The sequence below is a fragment of the Nuphar pumila genome, chromosome 1, assembly GCF_984573655.1.
Source record: "Nuphar pumila chromosome 1, dmNupPumi1.hap1.1, whole genome shotgun sequence".
Lineage (NCBI taxonomy): Eukaryota > Viridiplantae > Streptophyta > Magnoliopsida > Nymphaeales > Nymphaeaceae > Nuphar > Nuphar pumila.
In genome coordinates this window covers 14172105-14191549 of record NC_143249.1, presented here as the reverse complement: position 1 = coordinate 14191549, position 19445 = coordinate 14172105, and the positions used below count along the sequence as shown (strand labels likewise).

The 19445-nt window shown below is 36.9% G+C and overlaps 1 protein-coding gene across 4 annotated transcripts in view; it reads left to right on the top strand.

Moving 5' to 3' along the window:
• The first annotated feature begins 10459 nt into the window (after positions 1-10459).
• The window catches only part of LOC149848052 (ceramide synthase 1 LOH3-like), a 29820-nt gene continuing 20834 nt past the window's right edge, over positions 10460-19445 (top strand). The window contains exons 1-4 of one of the 4 annotated variants that reach the window (XM_090016208.1): positions 10460-10845; positions 12223-12326; positions 12402-12452; positions 12569-12724. In XM_090016208.1, coding sequence (XP_089872334.1) covers positions 10708-10845; positions 12223-12326; positions 12402-12452; positions 12569-12724 — 449 coding nt within the window. In that variant the 5' untranslated portion in view covers positions 10460-10707. Of the gene's footprint in view, positions 10846-12222; positions 12453-12568; positions 12725-19445 lie in introns of all 4 variants that reach the window. The other 3 variants (XM_090016265.1, XM_090016138.1, XM_090016068.1) reach the window with 3 other exon arrangements.

Sequence of the window (19445 nt, the reverse complement as noted above, 5' to 3'; positions counted from 1 at the left end):
ATTGAATTTTTGAAGGTGGATGATACATCAGGACTTGGATTGTCAACTGAATTGAAAAATGTGCTAACTACACTTGGGCTTGATATTAATGATATAGGAGGGCAAGGGTATGACAACGACGCTAACATGTGTGGAAGACACAAAGGTGTCAAAAAAAGAATACTTGAAATGAATCCTAGAGCTTTCTACACTCCATGTGGTTGTCATAGTCTTAATTTGACGATTGTGGATATAGTGGAATGTTGTCCTAAAGCTAAATCATTCTTTGGAGTAGTGCAACACATCTACACATTGTTTTCTTCTTTTCCAAAGAGATGAAATTTTTTTAAAGATATGGTACTCGGTCTAACTCTGAAGCCATTGTCACAAACATGGTGGGAAAGTCATGTTGAGAGTGTAAAAGCTATAAAAGATCAAACTACACAAATAAGAGATGCTTTGCTTGAATTGGCTGGAAAAAGTGAAGATTCCAAAACAAAGGGTGAGGCCGAGACCTTAGCAATTTTTGATTTGGAGAATTTTGAGTTCTTACTTGGAATGGTGATTTGGTACAAATTGTTATATGCAATTAATAATGTCAGTAAGTTTCTTCAGTCTGAAAGTATGGATATTGGCATTGCAGTCAACCTCTTATAAGGACTTATTGTATTTCTTGATGAGTATAGAGAATGTGGATTTTCCAGTGCCATGGACGAAGCTAAGAAACTAGCAAGTGACATGGGGTTTGAACCTAAATTTTGAGAAAAACGCATAACCCGAAGAAAGAAACCGTTTGATAAAAGTGGCAGTGACAATGTAACACTATCAAGTAAAGAATCTTTTAGAGTAGAATATTTTTTGTTTATAATTGATCAAGCTCGATCTTCCCTTCAACTCTGGTTTGAACAATTTAAACAATATGAAGAGACTTTTAGATTTTTGTTAAACTTAGAGAAGTTGAAGACTGAAGCTGATCCCTTAAATAGCTTAAAGAAGTATTGTGAGAAGCTTGAGAAATTTTTAAGTCATGATGGACGTTCAGATATTAATGGTTATGATTTATCTACAGAGTTGATGACCCTGAGGTGTTATTTAATCATTGAAAGAACGACAATTGATGTACTACGTTATTTGGCGAAACTGAATGGTTTATTCCCAAATGCTTATATTGCTTATAAGATTTTGCTAACAATACCAGTTACCGTTGCATCATCAGAAAAAAGTTTCTCAAAATTGAAGTTAATCAAGAATTATCTTAGACAACTATGTCTCAGGTTAGATTGAATGGATTGGATATGTTGTCAATTGAGAAAGAAATGGTTGAACAACTTGATTATACTGATTCGATAAATATTTTTGCATCTAAAACAGCTAGACGAGTAGTGTTTAAATAGTTTATATAAATATTTTATACATTGTTATTTGATATAATATAAATATTTAGAATATCATATTTGTTTAGTAAAAATATAAATCTTATCGTTATTTGAATGGTGATACTATCAGGTTGTGTCTTATTCTCTTGACTTTCTTGTTTCACTGTAATTTCTGATTTCTAATTTCTGTTAGCAATTAATTTTTGTCAGTTAATTATTATTAGTTATTGTTAGTTAATTTCTGTTAATTGATGTTATTGATAGTTAAATCTAAAAATAATATAAATATTTGTATTAGTTAATCTCTGTTAATTAATGTTGAACAACTTGATTAAACTGATTTGATAACTATTTTTGCCTCTAAAACAATCAAACGAGTATTGTTTAGATATTTTATATAAATATTTTATACATTTTTATTTAATATAATATAAATATTTAGAATATTATATTTGTTTAATGTGAATGCAAATTTTATTGTTAATTTGATTCTTTAAAAAAAAAATCGGAGGCGCTGCCCCCAAACTCCTACTATTAATAGGGGGGCCATTTTTTCTTTTCGCCTCAGGCCCATAAAACACATGTACGACTCTGATTCATAGTGTCAAAAGTTAAAAACGACAAAATCTTTGGAGTAAAAAACTCGGGAGATTTTGAAAATTTTCATAAATCTCACATTTTTTGGAAAAATATCAGCAATAAAAAATAAATTTTAAAATTTTAAAATATTTTTTTATAAGAAAGTATAAATAAAACACATTTAAAAATAAAAATCTCGCAATAAATGTATGCTAAAACCGTAAATATCATGATATTTGTCATTGTTTGAAAATCTCGCAAGAAATTGCCGTTTTAAAATTTCAGTCAGTTTCTCACAATATTATTGCGAGATTTTTATAAATCTCGTGATATTTGTTACATAGGTTGGGTTCAAACCCAACATGATACCGGTCAGGTTCCAAATGATCCAGAGATAATATTTCGGTTGCTATTTTGGTTTGGGTTGGATACCCATACAAGTTAGGCCGGCCAACTAACTTTCGATGTATAGTGTTAGGGTGCAATTTGTTTGAACCATGTCATTAACCTAGTTGGGCCTCAGGCTGTCAATGGTTTGTCTAATGTATCTGATCCGGCTCAAACCTAGAGTTTGAATTAAGGTTTGAAATTAAGGTTTTTCTAATTAGGGCTTTTCAAATTAGAGCTTTATTTGATTAGGGCTTTTTATATTTAAAATTTTATATGAAAAAATATAATTTCTTATTTTTTCTTCAAATTACATAATTTTATACTTTTTTGGTATTTGTATCCATTCTGATATATCCATATCTGAGGCTAAAATCCATAATAAACATGGTCAAACACTCATGGTGGGACAGATCAGGTCTTACTATCTGAAACAAAGTTATCCAACCCATTATCCATATATGCCCAAGCTGTCCGCACAACAAGTAATCAAATGCCAGACACAAGGAAGGCATGTCCTTGTCCAATCGAAACAAACACTAGACAACTACAGTTGTTCCTGTTCTGAACAGAACATGTGTTCTGTCCAAGCTTGGACAAGCAATCAAACAGACCGTAGATATTCGGATCAGAACCCAACCCAAGTAGCACGTGGGTTGAGTTTCGGGTATGATTTTTGTCGAATATCTGATCCGACTAACTGAGCTGAGTGTTTTCTTATGTATATACAAGACAATTTCTAAATACCCTCCAAGTTATGTGGATCGGATTTGTGTTTTTTTTTTCTCGAACCGACATAACCTGGACCTGAACCAGATTGCTTGTTATCAAAAGTTTCTAAATTTTCAGAAGTGTAATGCAATTTGAATTTTCATGTTTTTGAAACTTCGTGACGCAGGGAAATCAACAAGGTTGTTCCTGAAACTGAAGCTCCGTTGATTGATACCAAAGCATAACTATAGACTAAATTATCTAGAAATAGATTTGAGCACCTAGAAAAACTGAAAATTTTAGGAAAAACATTCAATATATAATGCAATTCTCAAACCAACCATAAGCTTCTTTTAAGTCACTCATCTATGTATATGTATAGATGAATTGTAATCCTAATGACTCATCTTCCTATTTTGATAGACATTGATTTAGATAAGTTCCTAATACAAAAAAGACCTATATAAATAATCAAAAAATACAAAATAGGTTTAAATGGACCGTATGAACCCAAATTGCATCTTGCGCGCTGTATCATTCTCCCCGGATTAGACAAGGCCCATCTTCAAGTATTCTTTGATTGCGCCTTTTTTAAATTTTCTCCTTAAGCAAAAGATGTCATGTTGGATCTGATCCAAAATGCATAAGAAAAGGGAAAATGTTATTCCTGAACCATCCATAGCCATCATGTGTGTCTTTATGTTAATTTGGATCAAATTAATGTAGTAGAAGTATGAACCGGTCTGAAGCTGTCATAAAGATGGAATTGGACCTAGTATGAGAAACTTCGCTTTGAGTTGGACCTAATTGGCTTTAGTTCAGGTCTAAATTAGGTTTATTTAAGGATTGGTCTACAAATTCTAAGATAGGTTTTGGTGGATCTAATAGAATTGGTTTAGACTCATTAAGTGGTTCTAGATCCAAATTTGCATTAACTAGATCTAGGTTTTTAAGAAGGTCTTCAATAGGTCTTAAGGGAACTCATTTTAGATCAAGTTTCAATTGAGTTTTATCTACTTGGGTTTGCATAATCTCATAGATACAAATGGAAAACCCGGCAAATGTATATATTAACTTGCTTATATTGTTATATTTCTTCTCAAGATTCTCAAAATGCCCAAAATACTAATATTTTTAGAAGAATCAAGCTGCAGGTTGGAGTTCACAAAACAGACAACATGAAAAAACCTACAGTTTGTCCCTACCGGATGGCTATCTCAATTTATAGTTGTCCGACCTTGAACGACTATCTCAGTTCAGCCGTCCAACCGATCCATCATTTGCCGTGTCCCTTTCAGACGACTATCTCAATTCCGTCATCCGACCTTCAACGGCTACTCCAGTTCAGTCATCTAGTCTGGTCTATCCAATATCCTATTTTTAGAAGATAGTCAAACATGTTTAGTCGTTCATCTCTTGACGGACAAACCAGTTTAGTCGTTCAATCAGTTTGAGGAAATCAAGCATATTTGCCTCATCTCCAATCACTTTTGCACGATTTTGATAGAATATTTTCTTCCCAATAACTCTCTCTCTCTCTAGAAGAACTCCTCACAGTTAACCTCATCTCTTATCTGTAGATCAGGATCTATTATATAACTTAAAACCTTAACAACCTCCCCGCTGGCCACGTGGGCAACCGTAGATCAGGATCTATTATATAACAACTCTTGTCTTGCTTTGGACCATGATAGAAATTGATCCCGAGACCTACGGAAAGCAGTTCCGGCAGACACTGAATTAGGCTTTGAGGGTCGACCTGGTCTAAACTGATTGAGATCAATCCATAATAATGATTGGCCTAGTTTTGACTCGGTTCATTTTGGATATTGGAGCTCTATCTAGGTTTGATAAGGTATAAATTGGAATGAGGATATGACTGAGAGAAAGGTTAATAGGTGCAATGAGCACGTCCCTCGAAAGCTTTGGTTTGTTGGAATGATATCCCAAAGCCTAGTGAGTTTGAGGGATTGGGTATTCATGACATTAGCAAATTTAACTTAACCCTCCTGGCCAAGTAGATTTGGGTGATATGGAAAAGGGGAAATATCAACGGCTAGTAAAATTTATTAATGAGTTGCTAATGGGTTTCGAGAGGAAAGGCAAGTAAAATTTATTAATGAAATGGCTACAAGAGAAATCAACTAAAAAAAGGATCTGAAAAGGAAAGGGGGGTTGGCAGTAGGGATGGCAGTGGGGCGGGGGCGGGGGACAAGGTCTCCACCTTCGCCCCGCCTCAAAATTTTATCCTCCACCCCCGCCCCGCCTCCGCGACGGGAATGGATTTTATCCTCCATCCCCGCCTTCATCCCCGTTTCATGTCCTCCATCCCCGGTTCAAACGGGGATGAAGCGGGGCGGGGTGGGGATATTGCGGGGAAAAGTGGTCGGGGCGGGGATCGTGGCGGGGACGGGGTGGGGTGGGGAAAAGTGCACGTCCATCCCCGCCTCCACCCCCAGACGGGGATGGATTTTAACCTTCGTCCCCACCTCCATCCCCGTTTCATACCCTTCATCCCCGGTCCAAACAGGGCGAGGCGGGGCGGGGCCCCGCTTTCCCCCGGTCCACTGCCATCCCTAGTTGGCAGCCATCTTTCGACGTGCTCATTGCACCGGTTTTCTTTTTGAATTTATAACCCCAACAAACTGCACCAGCCAGGAAGACCTGATCGTGCTGGCTCAGCCTGTCATACCTACTGTCATCAAATCGGCAGCATAAAACTCCTAGACTAGGACCCTGCCCACAGGGCTGGGCCCTATGCAATATGTCGGTTTTCTTTGGCCAATCAATTTTTTCGGGCTCAAAGCTTCCATTATTCAGTTTCCTGACTTGTCAAATTTTGGAAATACATTGCTTGAACAGATGGCTAGAATGTCATATGGTCGGGCTCTATAAGTAAAGTTCATGTCAAAATTTTATAATAAAAATAAATAAAATTAATAAATGTATAAAATTGTTTAGATATAAAATAAATTGATTTTTCTTAAAAACATGTCTATAAAAAATATTAAACCAGGCATTTACCCTTTTATACCACTTATAAATGAATATTAAAACCCTAAAAAGATTAACCAAGCATTTTGTTGACAATTAGGATGAAAAATATAAATAAATAATTTTTTATTATTTACATACAAAAAGTGTTAAAAATTAATTATTTACATACCTTTTTTCATATAAATAATTAATTACTTTATCATCGAGGGTACTGCATGAATGGATTGAGATGTATAAGATCTATAGTAGAAGGCATGTCGTTGCAATGGAAAAATTTGATAGGACATGCAGTACTGATTTTTGATGGGTTGGATCTCAATACAGATTCTTAATTTAAAGGCTAACCAAGTAAAACATATACCTGCCTTTCATAATTAGGGTACGTTCAGCAGCTCCTTTCAAAAAACAACATGATTCAGAATCACTTTTTCTAATTCGCTTGAGATTATCTGAGGTTCCATGTGATTTTGAATCTCAAGCAAGATAGAAAGTGACTCCCAGCTTAATTTTTTCTGTTCTGCTGCTTATACAAATCAGATTCACTTTCTCATTCAAATGAGAAAGTAAATCAGAATGATCCTATCGAACGTCTCAATTAATTGTACATGTCATAAAAGCTCCCAACTAAAAATGTGTATGACATAAAATGGTTTGATAGCTAAAAAAACAAATGACAGGTAGGCAATTAATAAGAAGAACATGAGAGAGAGAGAGAAAGTTTCCACGATTTATGACTAGTAAAAAAGAGATTGAAAAAGAAAGCGACTTTTAGACAAGTTGGTGCAGAGAGAGAGAGAAAGAGAACATAACATATGGCTATTAAAAAACGAGAGAGAGAAAGAAAAAGACTTTTAAAGAGACAAGTGGGTGAATATATATAGAGAGAGAAAGAGTTACCACGATTTATTGCTATTAATAAAAAGTAGAGACAGAGAAAGAAACTTTTAAAGAGACAAGTGGGTGGAGAGAGAGAGAGAGAGAGAGAGAGATTTACCACAATTTAATTTAAGCTTGTTAAAAAGGAGAAGAGAGAAAGAAAGAGGCTTTTAAAAAGACAAGTAGGTGGAGAGAGAGTTACCACGCTGTTAAAAAAAGTTGAAGAGAAAGAGACTTAAAAGAGACGTGTGTTGAGAGAGCAAGTCATTATAACTTTTGAAAAATTATAATGTGCCGTGTAAGTAAAACCTTTTCTTTTTTAATAAAAACTCTACGAATGACCATGCAAGCTTTTAATGACATCCTCACGTTACATGAATGTCAATTAAGAAAAAGTTATATATCATTCAATTTTTGCATCTATTATCCTTGGTTTTGCTTTTATAATATTTAGGATTAGAATTTAGGATTTAAGATTAGGATTAGGGATGGCAGTGGACCGGGGGAAAGCGGGGCCCCGCCCCACCCCGCCTCGCCCCGTTTAGACTGGGGATGAAGGGTATGAAACGAGGATGGAGGCAGGGACAAGGTTAAAATCCATCCCCGTCCGGGGATGGAGGCGGGGATAGACGTGCACTTTTCCCCGCCCCGCCCCATCCCGTCCCCGCCACGATCCCCTCCACAACCCCGCCCCAACCACTTTTCCCCACAATATCCCCGCCTCATCCCCATTTGAACCGGGGATGGAGGACATGAAACGGGGATGAAGGCGGGGGTGGAGGATAAAATCCATCCCCGCCGGGGATGGAGGCAGGGGTGAAGGATAAAATCTTGAGGCGGGGCGGGGGTGGAGACCTTGTCCCCCGCCCCGCCCCACTGCCATCCCTAATTAGGATATATCACTTACCAACGAAGGTTGAAAAAATAGTGAAAATTATGCATGATTTCTTATGGAATGATTTTCAAGATTCAACAAAACCCCATCTAGTTAGTTGGGCTTAGGGATGTGCAATCTCAAAGACCTAGTCACTCTTGATAGCAGCTGGTAGGGGTGAGCAACCGGTCGGGCCAGGTTTGCGTCAAGGTTTTAGGCTCTAGCTCATTAGCTACCGGGTCAAAACTCAACCTACTTTATAAATATGTCAGGTTCATGTCGACCCATGTGTTATAGGGTCCACCCGATGGACCTAATCTAGCTAATTAATTGCCTTGGTAATATGAAAACTAGAGATAATTAAGTATCCACACGATAACTTGGTAATTACTGAGTTATAATTTACCTAACCAGATTCATTAGTTATATAAAAACTAAAAAAAAAAATGGGTTGGTGTTATGAACTGATTTGAATTTTATATAATTTTATTTAATTCATTGTATTTGTATCTTATAAGAATTAATTTATTAACTTAATTAAAAATAACTTGCAAATGGATTTGGGTCGAGCTGAACAGACCCACTGAACATTCGTCCATTGGGCCAATGGACCCGGCCATGGGTTTCCTTTCAAGCCTGAGCCCGTTAAGAGCTGGGCTTAAACCCAGCTTATTATTAAATGAGCTGGGTCATGCTGAAAGCCGATGAGCTGAGCTCCAAACGGGTCTGGGCCGCGCTTAACATGAAAAGATTTATTTACATCAAGAAAGTTGGATTTTGTATTGAGGAAGTGCAAACTCTTCAATTTTTATGTGGAAAGAAGATATTACTCAGGGTTCATAGAGTTCATCAGGATTCATTTTTGTATTTTGGGATCATTTTTTATGTGTCAATTTTGTAATAGATATTTGATCCATGTAACCGATTCATATTTGAAGTAAAAAGTTTTGTCAAGATTAAAAACTTATATGGACTAGTATTTATCAAAATAAGAAGTTGAGTTATTAAGATTACAACTCCTCGTCTATATATAAACAGGTGATTTAAGAAAGTTTTGTTTGATAATTGTATTTTGAGTTAGTTTCATGTTTTATTTAATTTTTGGATGTTTTCTGTTTTTTCAAATTTTTCTAGTATTTTTAGATATTCTTAATTATTTATAGATATCTTAGCTTGTAGCTATGCTTAGGAACCAATTTGTGAGATTTCAAGTACAATCTTCCTACCCTGCCAAATGAGAAAATCAGTGTTGTATCCTTCGGGCCTCGGGGAGAATTCGAAACAGCTGAGTGGGCTTTTACCAACCCTCGTGTTGGCTCCCCGTTTTACTTAGGGGTGTAACCGGGTCGGGTTTGATTTGGATATTATCATACCCGATTTTAAATTGGATCTAAAAGTAACTCAAACCTGATCCAGCCTATTTCGGGTTCGGGTACAGCTGAAAATTGTGGACTCATAAGGATTAATGGGTTGGGGTATGTACCAGGCCGGGTACAAATACGTTAGGTTTTTAATAGACCCATTTTAATTTGGGACAGGCTCAGGCCTGGATATGGCTGAAAAAAGTAGACCCATAAGGATTAACGAGTTCAGGGATGATGGATTTGGGTCTTAACATGTTCGGGTTTCAACTCGAGTCCTGATATGATTGGTATTCTAGATCTAATTACCCACCAATAAAAAATTATGTAAATTAATGGAGTCAACTATTCAAGAAGATTATATGTTAACAAATGATAAGTTTATTAACTATTCTAAATAATACCAAAAATTTGAATATTAAATAGATATTTTCATACAAATCAATCATTTTAAGTTAAAATAAAAAGTCATTAATGATATATCAAATTCAAAATATATTAAATTCAATGAGTTCTTCAATATTATTATTTAGAATTGGGCTTCACTTCAACCCAACAATTCATATGACCGTAGGGCAATAGAAAAGTATCTACGGAAAAAACTGAATTAAAGTTTTGATTACTAAAGGAAATGCATATTAATTTTAAGTTTATCAATAGCTTTAAATATTTAATTGATTATATAACATAATATTTACTAATTATTTTAGTTATTTCCTCATACTACTAATTCTAGAACAAGTTTGGGTACATAATTGTTTTGAGTTCGGGTATGAAGCGGGTTTGGTTTCAAGTCTGTTTAAGAATAAAATGGGTCAGATACATAATCAGGTCGTGTTTGAGTCAGTTCGGTTTTACAATATGGAGAACCATTTAGGTCGGGTTTAAATGGGTTCAGGTCTTTATTTGAAATACCCAAGATCCAACCCGTTTCCATTATGGGTCTATATTATGGAGTCAGCCTGAACCCATGGGTCTACTAAAATCGGATCGGGTCGGGTATAATCGGTTCGGGGGACATCGGATTCGGTCGGGCACCCCCTATACCAAACTAATGATTTTTTTTTTTTTTTTTGGGGGGGGGGGGGGGGTGGTTTAATTGACAGGCTCCGCCCAACCCCTGGCTTGTCTTGAAGATAAAAAAAAGGAATCCTTAAAAAATACTTACATGGAAAAAGGTGTGAATAGATTTTCAAGGAAAAAATGAGTAAAGCAGCCAAGCGTCCCATTTTTCCTGTGTACCTCGTGTTTGTTTTTCGCCGAAGGTGTCATAAAAAAACGGCCTTAAAAGGCATTGTACCTTTTTTCTTTCTTCTGTCCTCGTTCTTCTTGCTCCAGTAACTTCGGGGGGCAAACACATGCTCTTTGATCTTTATTTGTTGTCATTTGTAGAATTATTAGACGCTCTTTGATGGAGAAAGTCTAGTCAGCAATTCCATACCGGTGCTTCTTCATCATCCTCGAACTCATAGATCTCTCTCTCTCTCTCTGATGCGGATCGTGAGCGTCTGAATCTGTTGGATGTTGCAAAACTCATAGCGGGTTCTTCGTCTTTTCTTCCGCGAACATGGTGGATTTGAAGTGGTTCGATAGTATCCAATGGGAGAAGGAATCATACCCCGTCTACGAAGACTTTGTCTGCTTGCCATTCCTTGCTATCTTCTTCCCATTCGTGAGGTTTTTTCTCGACAGATTTGTGTTCGAGGTGCGCACAAATTGCCGCCTAAACCCTACCCACTTGTTCATTTTTTCTAAAATATATTGATTTGGTTCGTATATATGATCGTTTATACTGTGTTTTAATGGTTTTCTGCTACCATTCTTTATTCTTTTTTTTTTCAAGCAGTTTGGATGCTTACCAATGCTATACATGCTTCTTGGTTCGATTGATCGATGGGTTTACTTCTTTTGTTTGGTTTTTGTATGGTTTTGTTCTGTTTCAGTGTCTCTTTTCTGGTAAAGTTTGATATTATACGAGTCTACGACCAAAACCCATTTGAATAAATATGACTCTAATCACCAGCCTTATGTAGGGTTCCTTGAAATCAAGCACAAGCAGAGAATTTTTTAGTGAATTTTGTTTAGGAGAGTTGCCATGCATGATTTGATTTCTCAAGGACTACTTCCAATTTTATCTAATGGCAGAGAATTTTAAGTGATGGAGCTTGAAATTTCCTTCAGTGAAATAGTGGAAGTCTTATATCAATTGTAAGTAACACAAATCGGTTGAAGCCCAACTAACGGGTTTGATTTTGACAAAATAGAAAGGAAGAAAAACTTCATTGGGTAGCCAAGGCAGCAATATCATATGTGGCTTAATCAAAGAAAATTGTTGACCACAGGAAATGCAGGGATGATAGTATTTGAGGGGCAATGTGTAACTTAAGAAACAAATCCTGGTATAGCGCCTCATCAGCAAGAAGAAATCAACATGTAGGATTTAAACATTCGGATGCTCAACAGAGCGATCCAATATCTGGCACGATTTTACGAGAGGAATGTCTTATTTAATAGCTTCAATGGAAAATTTCATTCTTTGGCCCAGTTAGTATGATTCTGCGAAGATTTTGATTTTGGATGGAGTCTAGAAGTCAACTATCCAAATTCCATTCAGATCTCATCCTTGATGATGGAATCTGTAAAATATTAAAATGCTTTGAATATGTATGTTATCATGTGTACATATCTGCTATCTGCGTAATCATGTCCACATGTTTTATTTGACTACACAGGCACCTTAACATTCCCTAAAGAAACCATTAAAAGAGTGCTGCAACTTGCTAAGTGTAGTAGATACTTTTTCAAATTGGTGCTTTTACTTTTCCCATGGATACATATTTGTCTTGCCTCACTTTGTCTTTCAATTTGGGATTTAATCATGTCCTACACTGCACAAATTAATTAACACACCCTTCCTGACATTATCTTCTCTTTCTTCTCTTAGTAAACTACTTTTATCATGATTTTATTATTTCCTGAGCTTCTGTTGCTTTTTTGTGGACTGGACTGGCAAAAAAATTTCTTCCACACATTTTTCTACAATTCATCTGGATTATGTTGCAAAATTTTTGGGCTATTGCAGAAGTTGGGAAAGCAGTATTGCATTCATGTGCGTCAGGGGTTGCTGGATTCTGAGGTTGATGAAACGAAAAAACGGCTCAAGAAGTTCAAAGAGTCTGCTTGGAAGTGTGCCTATTTTCTTTCTGCTGAAATTTTTGCTTTATCAGTGACATATAATGAACCATGGTTCAAAAACACTAGGTACTTTTGGGTTGGTCCTGGTGAGCAGGTCTGGCCAGACCAAAAAATAAAGTAGGTTACTTTTATAAAGAACTTTTCAGATATTCCTTTTCCGGCACTTAAGCTTGTAACTGATTTTTTCACATGTATGGATCATACCGTTCTAATGCTTTGTCATCAATGCATAGGTTGAAGCTGAAAGCATTATATATGTATGCTGCTGGGTTTTATACCTACTCCATATTCGCTCTGATATTTTGGGAGACAAGGCGTTCTGACTTTGGGGTATCAATGTCTCATCATGTAGCAACTGTCATTCTCATTCTGTTGTCGTATATTTTGAGGTATAAATTTTTTTAATCATTTTTACTTCTGTATTCTCTATGTGTGTAGGTTTTCTATTCTTCTGTGGGCCTATGAAAAGCTTGGTGTTTTGCATTCATTATAAGATGTAATGCATCTTAGTTTGAAGCGATTGGATGGGCTTTTTGTTCTAATGAACATTTTTTCAGCTTCTTTGCTGACCTTTTTTGTCATATCTTTGTGAGAAATTTTCTAGCAGGTTAAACGGTTTAATAGTTTTTGCCGAGACCTTGATAGGAGAAGATCGGATTTCTTACTATAAGGCTGACTCTTCACTTTGTTTCAGCTTAAATAACATGTGTGTTTAAACAAATCTGTTCATTAATGATATTTTTCTCTTGGTTTGAATTTTGAAAATGCCACATTACTTTATTCTGTTATATTGATCTTTATTTAGAACTGATGGGAAAATAGTTGATAAAGAAAATATGTTAAAATGCTTTCCATTGTTCCAAAGATCTCTCTCTCTCTCTCTGTGTGTGTGTGTGTGTGTGTGTGTGTGTGTGTGTGTGCGCGCGCATGTGTTTGTGTCACTCATACACGTAAAGCCATGTCATGCACAAGCAATTTTTTCTTATGCTAGTCAAGTGTGGTGGGCTCCATTCCCTTCTCCCCACCCTCCCTTCCCCCTTTTCTCCTCTTTTTGTTTTGACAGTCAAGCAGGGAGCTATCATTATAAAAGCCAGCCTGTGATGGTGTGACTTTAATGATCCAGTTATCACATCCAATAAGATTTCATACCATTTGTGATAGAGAGATTGTTTGGATTTCCTATGAAGCTTTTGATCATTGTATACCATGATCTTGACTGGTTTGTAGAGTAAACAATGGTTTTTAGATTAAACATGTTGAGAGCAAGGTAAAGGGACATTTTCCAGAGCCATTCATTTTGATCATCCCTTGGATGAAGGCTACAAAGTGCTGTTGGCTTCATTAACTTGTGCTTGGTAGTTGCCAACTAACCCTCCATTCTGGGGTGCTAACTGATCAAGCTAGGCCAGCCTATTTTGGCCGATTAACCAAATAGTCCTAGTAGCCTGCTGCCCTAAATGAGCAGTCAGACCTTGGCATAAAGTTGGTCCAGATCAGTTGCCAGTTAAGTCAAATTGGATGTGGTGTCTGGTTCCCAATTGTAAGATTTTGATATATGTGGGCTGTAACAAAAGAGAGAGATAGAGAGGGAAATAGGAAAACCTGAGAGAGAGGAAGAGAGGAGAGATAAAGTAGGGGCGCAGAATACTTCTCCCCCTTTGTATCATTCTATTTATACTCAAAATGTACATTTTACAAAATACATAATAAAAAAGAATGTAATTACAAGTATGCCACCGCCTAGAGGCGCGTGCCTTAGGCGGTGTTATGGATTGGATCAAGATCTGATCCAATCCAAATGTGTCTTCTTAACAGCCCCCCTCAAGTTGGGCATGGGGATGAATCATGCACAACTTGTTCTTCAAAGTCCAGAAGTGCTCGCCTGTAAGTCCTTTAGTAAACAAGTCCGCCACCTGTTGTGATGTAGGAATATATGTTGGAGAAATGACCCCGTCTTCAACCTTTTGACGAATGAAATGTTGTTCAATCTCTATGTGCTTGGTACTGTAATGAGATATTGCGGAAATATAAAGAGTGCATACAAGCACATACAACAATGAATAAAAGAGAAAATATCACAAGTCCACGAAGGGACAATACAAGCACAAGCCTTTAAGAAGGCAACAATATACAAAGCCTCTTATTGAAATGAGAGAGGAGCTCTCCAAGATAAAAATACACAAGGGGATCACCCCTATTTATACAAGAGAAGGAGGAGGAAAAAGGAGGGCCAAAGGGCCTCAAAAGGAGAGCCAAAAGGGGGCTCCCATAGAGTCGTTGGGAGCCCCCAACGGTCACATTTGTGACCGTTGGGGGCTCCAACGACTTCTATGTTGGAGCCCCTTTTGGTCCTCAAAAATAATAAAAAGAAAAATAAAAAAATAAATAATAAAAATTACATTTGATCAAAAAGGAAAAAAATAGTTGTTTTCTAAAACAACTGTGAAATTACAAAAATACCCCTATCGGGTATTGATGTAATAAACAGAATATATATATATATATATATGTATATATATACATATAATAGGTACATTTTAACACCCCCCCTCAAACTTTACGGGGGAAGGACGGAAAGTTTGCCGAGAAGAAACATGAACCGAGGAACTGGAAGAGCTTTGGTGAAGAAGTCTGCCAACTGATATTCTGAAGTGACATATGGCAGAGCAATAGTTCCTCGTAAAAATTCGTCACGAACATAGTGGCAATCCATTTCGATATGCTTCGTACGTTCATGAAAAGTATGATTGCTTGCGATATAGATGGCACTCTTATTGTCGCAACACAGCTTGGAGGCTTCAGTAATATCAACTCCCATATCTTTAAGCAAACTGCGAAGCCATACAAGTTCCATTGTTGTGGTTGCCATTGCTCGATACTCAGCTTCAGTGGATGAGAGTGAAACTTTCTGCTGCTTCTTGCATCGCCAGGCAATTAATGAGTCCCCTAAAAAGACACAAAAACCAGTAGTTGAGACTCGATCATTGGGATTACCTCCCCAATCTGCATCAGTATAAGCAAGAAGATTCAAAGGGGAAGAGGAGGATAGAAATAGCCCTTTATTGATGGTATTCTGAATGTAGCGAATGATTCGGAGAACCGCACTCATATGCACGGTTGTAGGAGCATGCTGAAATTGACTGACTAAGTGAACCGCATGAGTGATATCTGGTCTGGTGATGGTTAAATATGTAAGAGACCCAATGAGTTGTCGGTACGGTGTAGGATCTTCCAGAAGAACCCCATCTTCTAACCGTAACTTGGCATTAATAACCTCGGGAGTCTCTACCTTCTTATCATCAGAAATCCCAGACTTAGAACATATATCTGCAGCAAGCTTCATCTGTGACAAAATATATCCTCTAGGAGAATATGCAACCTCAATTCCAAGAAAATATCTGAGAAAACCTAAATCAGACATATCAAAATTATCTTTTAACATATTTTTAACATTAATAATACTACTTTGATCATTTCCAGTGATAATCATATCATCAACATAAAGCAACAAAATTACGATACTAGAACCTGCATTTTTAACAAAAAGAGCAGTGTCAGTATAACAGGAATGAAATCCTAATTTTATCATGATATCACTAAAACGATCATACCAAGCCTTAGGAGCTTGTTTAAGACCATATAATGCCTTTAAAAGCCGAAGTGTTTGACCTTGCTTAATATTTATTCCGGGTGGTGGATCCATATAAACTTCTTCACTTAAACTTCCATTTAAAAAAGCATTTTTTACGTCAAGTTGATAAATAGGCCATTTTTTGGTTGATGCGACAGCTATTAAGGTTCTGACACTTGTCATACGAGCTACGGGGGCGAATGTTTCTTCGTAATCAATACCATATTCTTGGGAGTATCTCTTAGCAACCAATCTTGCTTTATATCGTTCCAACGAGCCATCGCTTTTAGTTTTAACTTTGAAGACCCAACGACAACCAATAGGTTTTTTGTGTGAGGGTAGATCAACTACTTCCCAAGTATTGGCCTTTTTTAAAGCATTTAGTTCAACTTGCATTGCTTCAACCCAATGAGGTATAGATTTAGCTTGATTATAGTGGGTTGGTTCAAAATAAGAGTGTAGAGTTATCAAACATGCCCGATAGTTGGGAGTTAAAGAGTCATAGGAGACAAACCTATTTGGGGGTATTGATATTCTAGAAGAATGCCTAACTTGTGGTTCCTCAATGGATTCGGAAATTTGAGAGTATTTTTCGAGGGCACTAATAGGTTTTTCTTGATTTCTTCTTGAGTAAACATTTATATTGGCATTGCTATCATGAACATTTGTATTTGAATTATTATCATTTGAGAGTGTTATGTCAAGAGGGGATACCTCGTGAGTGTCATCTATGTTTTCAAGAGAATCTTCTTGTATGTCATCAATAAGATCATATAAGAATACATAATCAATTTCATTTGTCTCTTCTATTTTATCAAAACCGTTTTCGTCTTCGAGAAATGTTACATCTTTTGAAACATATAGTTTATCATTCTTAAAATCATAACATCTATACCCTTTTTGATTTTCACCATATCCAAAAAATACACATTCAATTGCTTTGGGAGATAACTTATCCCTTTTATGTAGTAGGACAAAACATTTGCAACCAAAAATACGAAGTCGATTGAAATCGGGTGAAAACTTAAAGAGTTTCTCATAGGGAGAAGCATTTTTTAACTTAGAGGAGGGCATTCTATTGATTAGATAGGTTGAGGTAAGAACGGCTTCCGCCCAAAATTTTTTTGGAATATTTCTAGACACAAGCAATGTTCTAGCGGTTTCTATAATGTGCCTATGTTTCCTTTCTGCTAGGCCATTTTGTTGGGGAGTCCTAGGACATGACTTTTGATGACAAATGCCATTTTGGCTTAAATAATTTTGGAATTCGTGAGATAAGTATTCACCACCGGAATCGGATCTTAAAATAGATATGTTACTTTGAAATTGATTTTGAACCTTTTTATGAAAATCTTTAAAGAAAGTAAATACTTCCGACTTATGACTAAGAAAATAAATCCAAACATACCGAGTAAAGTCATCAACAAACGTAACATAATATGAATAACCCCCTTTAGACATAACCGGAGAAGGACCCCAAACATCCGAATGCACCAATTCAAAAGGCCTTGATGAGAAAAAAGATCTAGTTGGAAAAGGAATAGACTTCATTTTTCCAAAAATGCAATCTTTGCAATTAATTTCTTTTTCCTTACAAAATTTGTTTCCAAAAGGAAAGAGATACATTTTGGAATAACTTGGATGACCAAGTCTTTTATGCCAAGTTTCCATATTTTTTTTCTTGGACATAAGAACAAAAAAAGTTTGTAGGGAGATCAAGATGGTCCATATAATAGAGGTCTCCCTTTCTATGGCCTTGCCCAATCCGCTTCCCGGACCGGAGATCCTGCACAAAGCAACCATTAGATGAGAAAGATATTTCACATCCATGGTCGGCAATTTGAGAAACCGAAAAAAGGTTTAAATTTAATTTGGGAACAACTCTTACTTTTGGAACACAAAAATTTTGAGAATCTTTAAAAGAGCCAATACTTGAAATTTTCAAAAAAGTTCCATCGGCCGTTGAGACACAAGAGTCCTTTGAATTGATGCAAACATCACTAAGTGCATTCTCATGAGGGGTCATATGAAAAGAAGCTCCGGAATCAAGGATCCAAGAATACGTACCGGGTGATGATGTCGAAGCAATGGCCGCACCCGATGTGGAGGAAGAAACTTTAAGCATTTGTTGGAGAGCCATAGATATTTGTCCAAGAGTTTCTTTAATGTCATTGTTTTTGCCTTCATCTTCTTTGGAGGTGGTTTCTTCAAGAGAGGCTACTTTAGGCTTGAAGGCTCCCATAAGCTTTGGACAAACGGGTCTAATGTGACCCGGCTCATTGCAATAATGACAAACAATCATTTTTCTTCCTCCATTGTAGTTTCCTTGTTTCCCAAAATGAGGAGGCTTATAGGTTCTAACATTGTTACCCGGTTTGGATACGGCAAGGACTTCATCAACATGCTTACTCATGCCAAGCCTTGTCTCCTCTTGAGTGATTTCGGCAATAGCATCCTCAATAGGAGGAAAAATAGATCTATGGAGAAGTGAGGATCTCACTTGCTCAAATTCGGGGCGTAGCCCAAAAAGAAATTGAAACAATCGCTCTTGTTCCATTTGTTTTTGTCTTAAATCAACATCTTCCATAGAAACCCACTTTGGCTCTAAAAGAGCCAATTCATCCCATAGTGGGTTAAGGGCACTATAGTAGTCTTGAATGCTAGAATCACCTTGCTTGGTGGTTCTAACTTTTTCTTGCAAGAAGTATGCTCTTGCAAGATCCTTTTGGGTATACATACCCCTCATAAAGGACCAAGCCTCATTGGCTCGACGAAATTTAGCTATATTAGCACATACCTTAAGCTCCACATTGTTCATAAACCACGCAAGGATTTTTGCGTGATTGCTTTCCCAATCTTCTACTTCCTTTTGATGATTTTCAATGGCCTTGAGACGAGCATCTCCCTCAAGAGCTTTTTCTTGATCTTCTTCCATTTTTGTGAGCATAAGCTTCGGTTCCGGAACGGTCCCCATGACATAACCCCAAAGCTTCTTCCCTTTGAGATTATTCTCCATTGCCGATGCCCACATCATATAGTTCTTTCCATTGAGTTTGAAAGAAAGATCAATCTTTGTCTCCATGATGTTGCCAAGAAGTGAGAAGATGTCCACCAAAATAAGAGATACACGAACCACACCTTTCCTTCAAGAATCGAGTGGCTCTGATACCATGTAATGAGATATTGCGGAAATATAAAGAGTGCATACAAGCACATACAACAATGAATAAAAGAGAAAATATCACAAGTCCACGAAGGGACAATACAAGCACAAGCCTTTAAGAAGGCAACAATATACAAAGCCTCTTATTGAAATGAGAGAGGAGCTCTCCAAGATAAAAATACACAAGGGGATCACCCCTATTTATACAAGAGAAGGAGGAGGAAAAAGGAGGGCCAAAGGGCCTCAAAAGGAGAGCCAAAAGGGGGCTCCCATAGAGTCGTTGGGAGCCCCCAACGGTCACATTTGTGACCGTTGG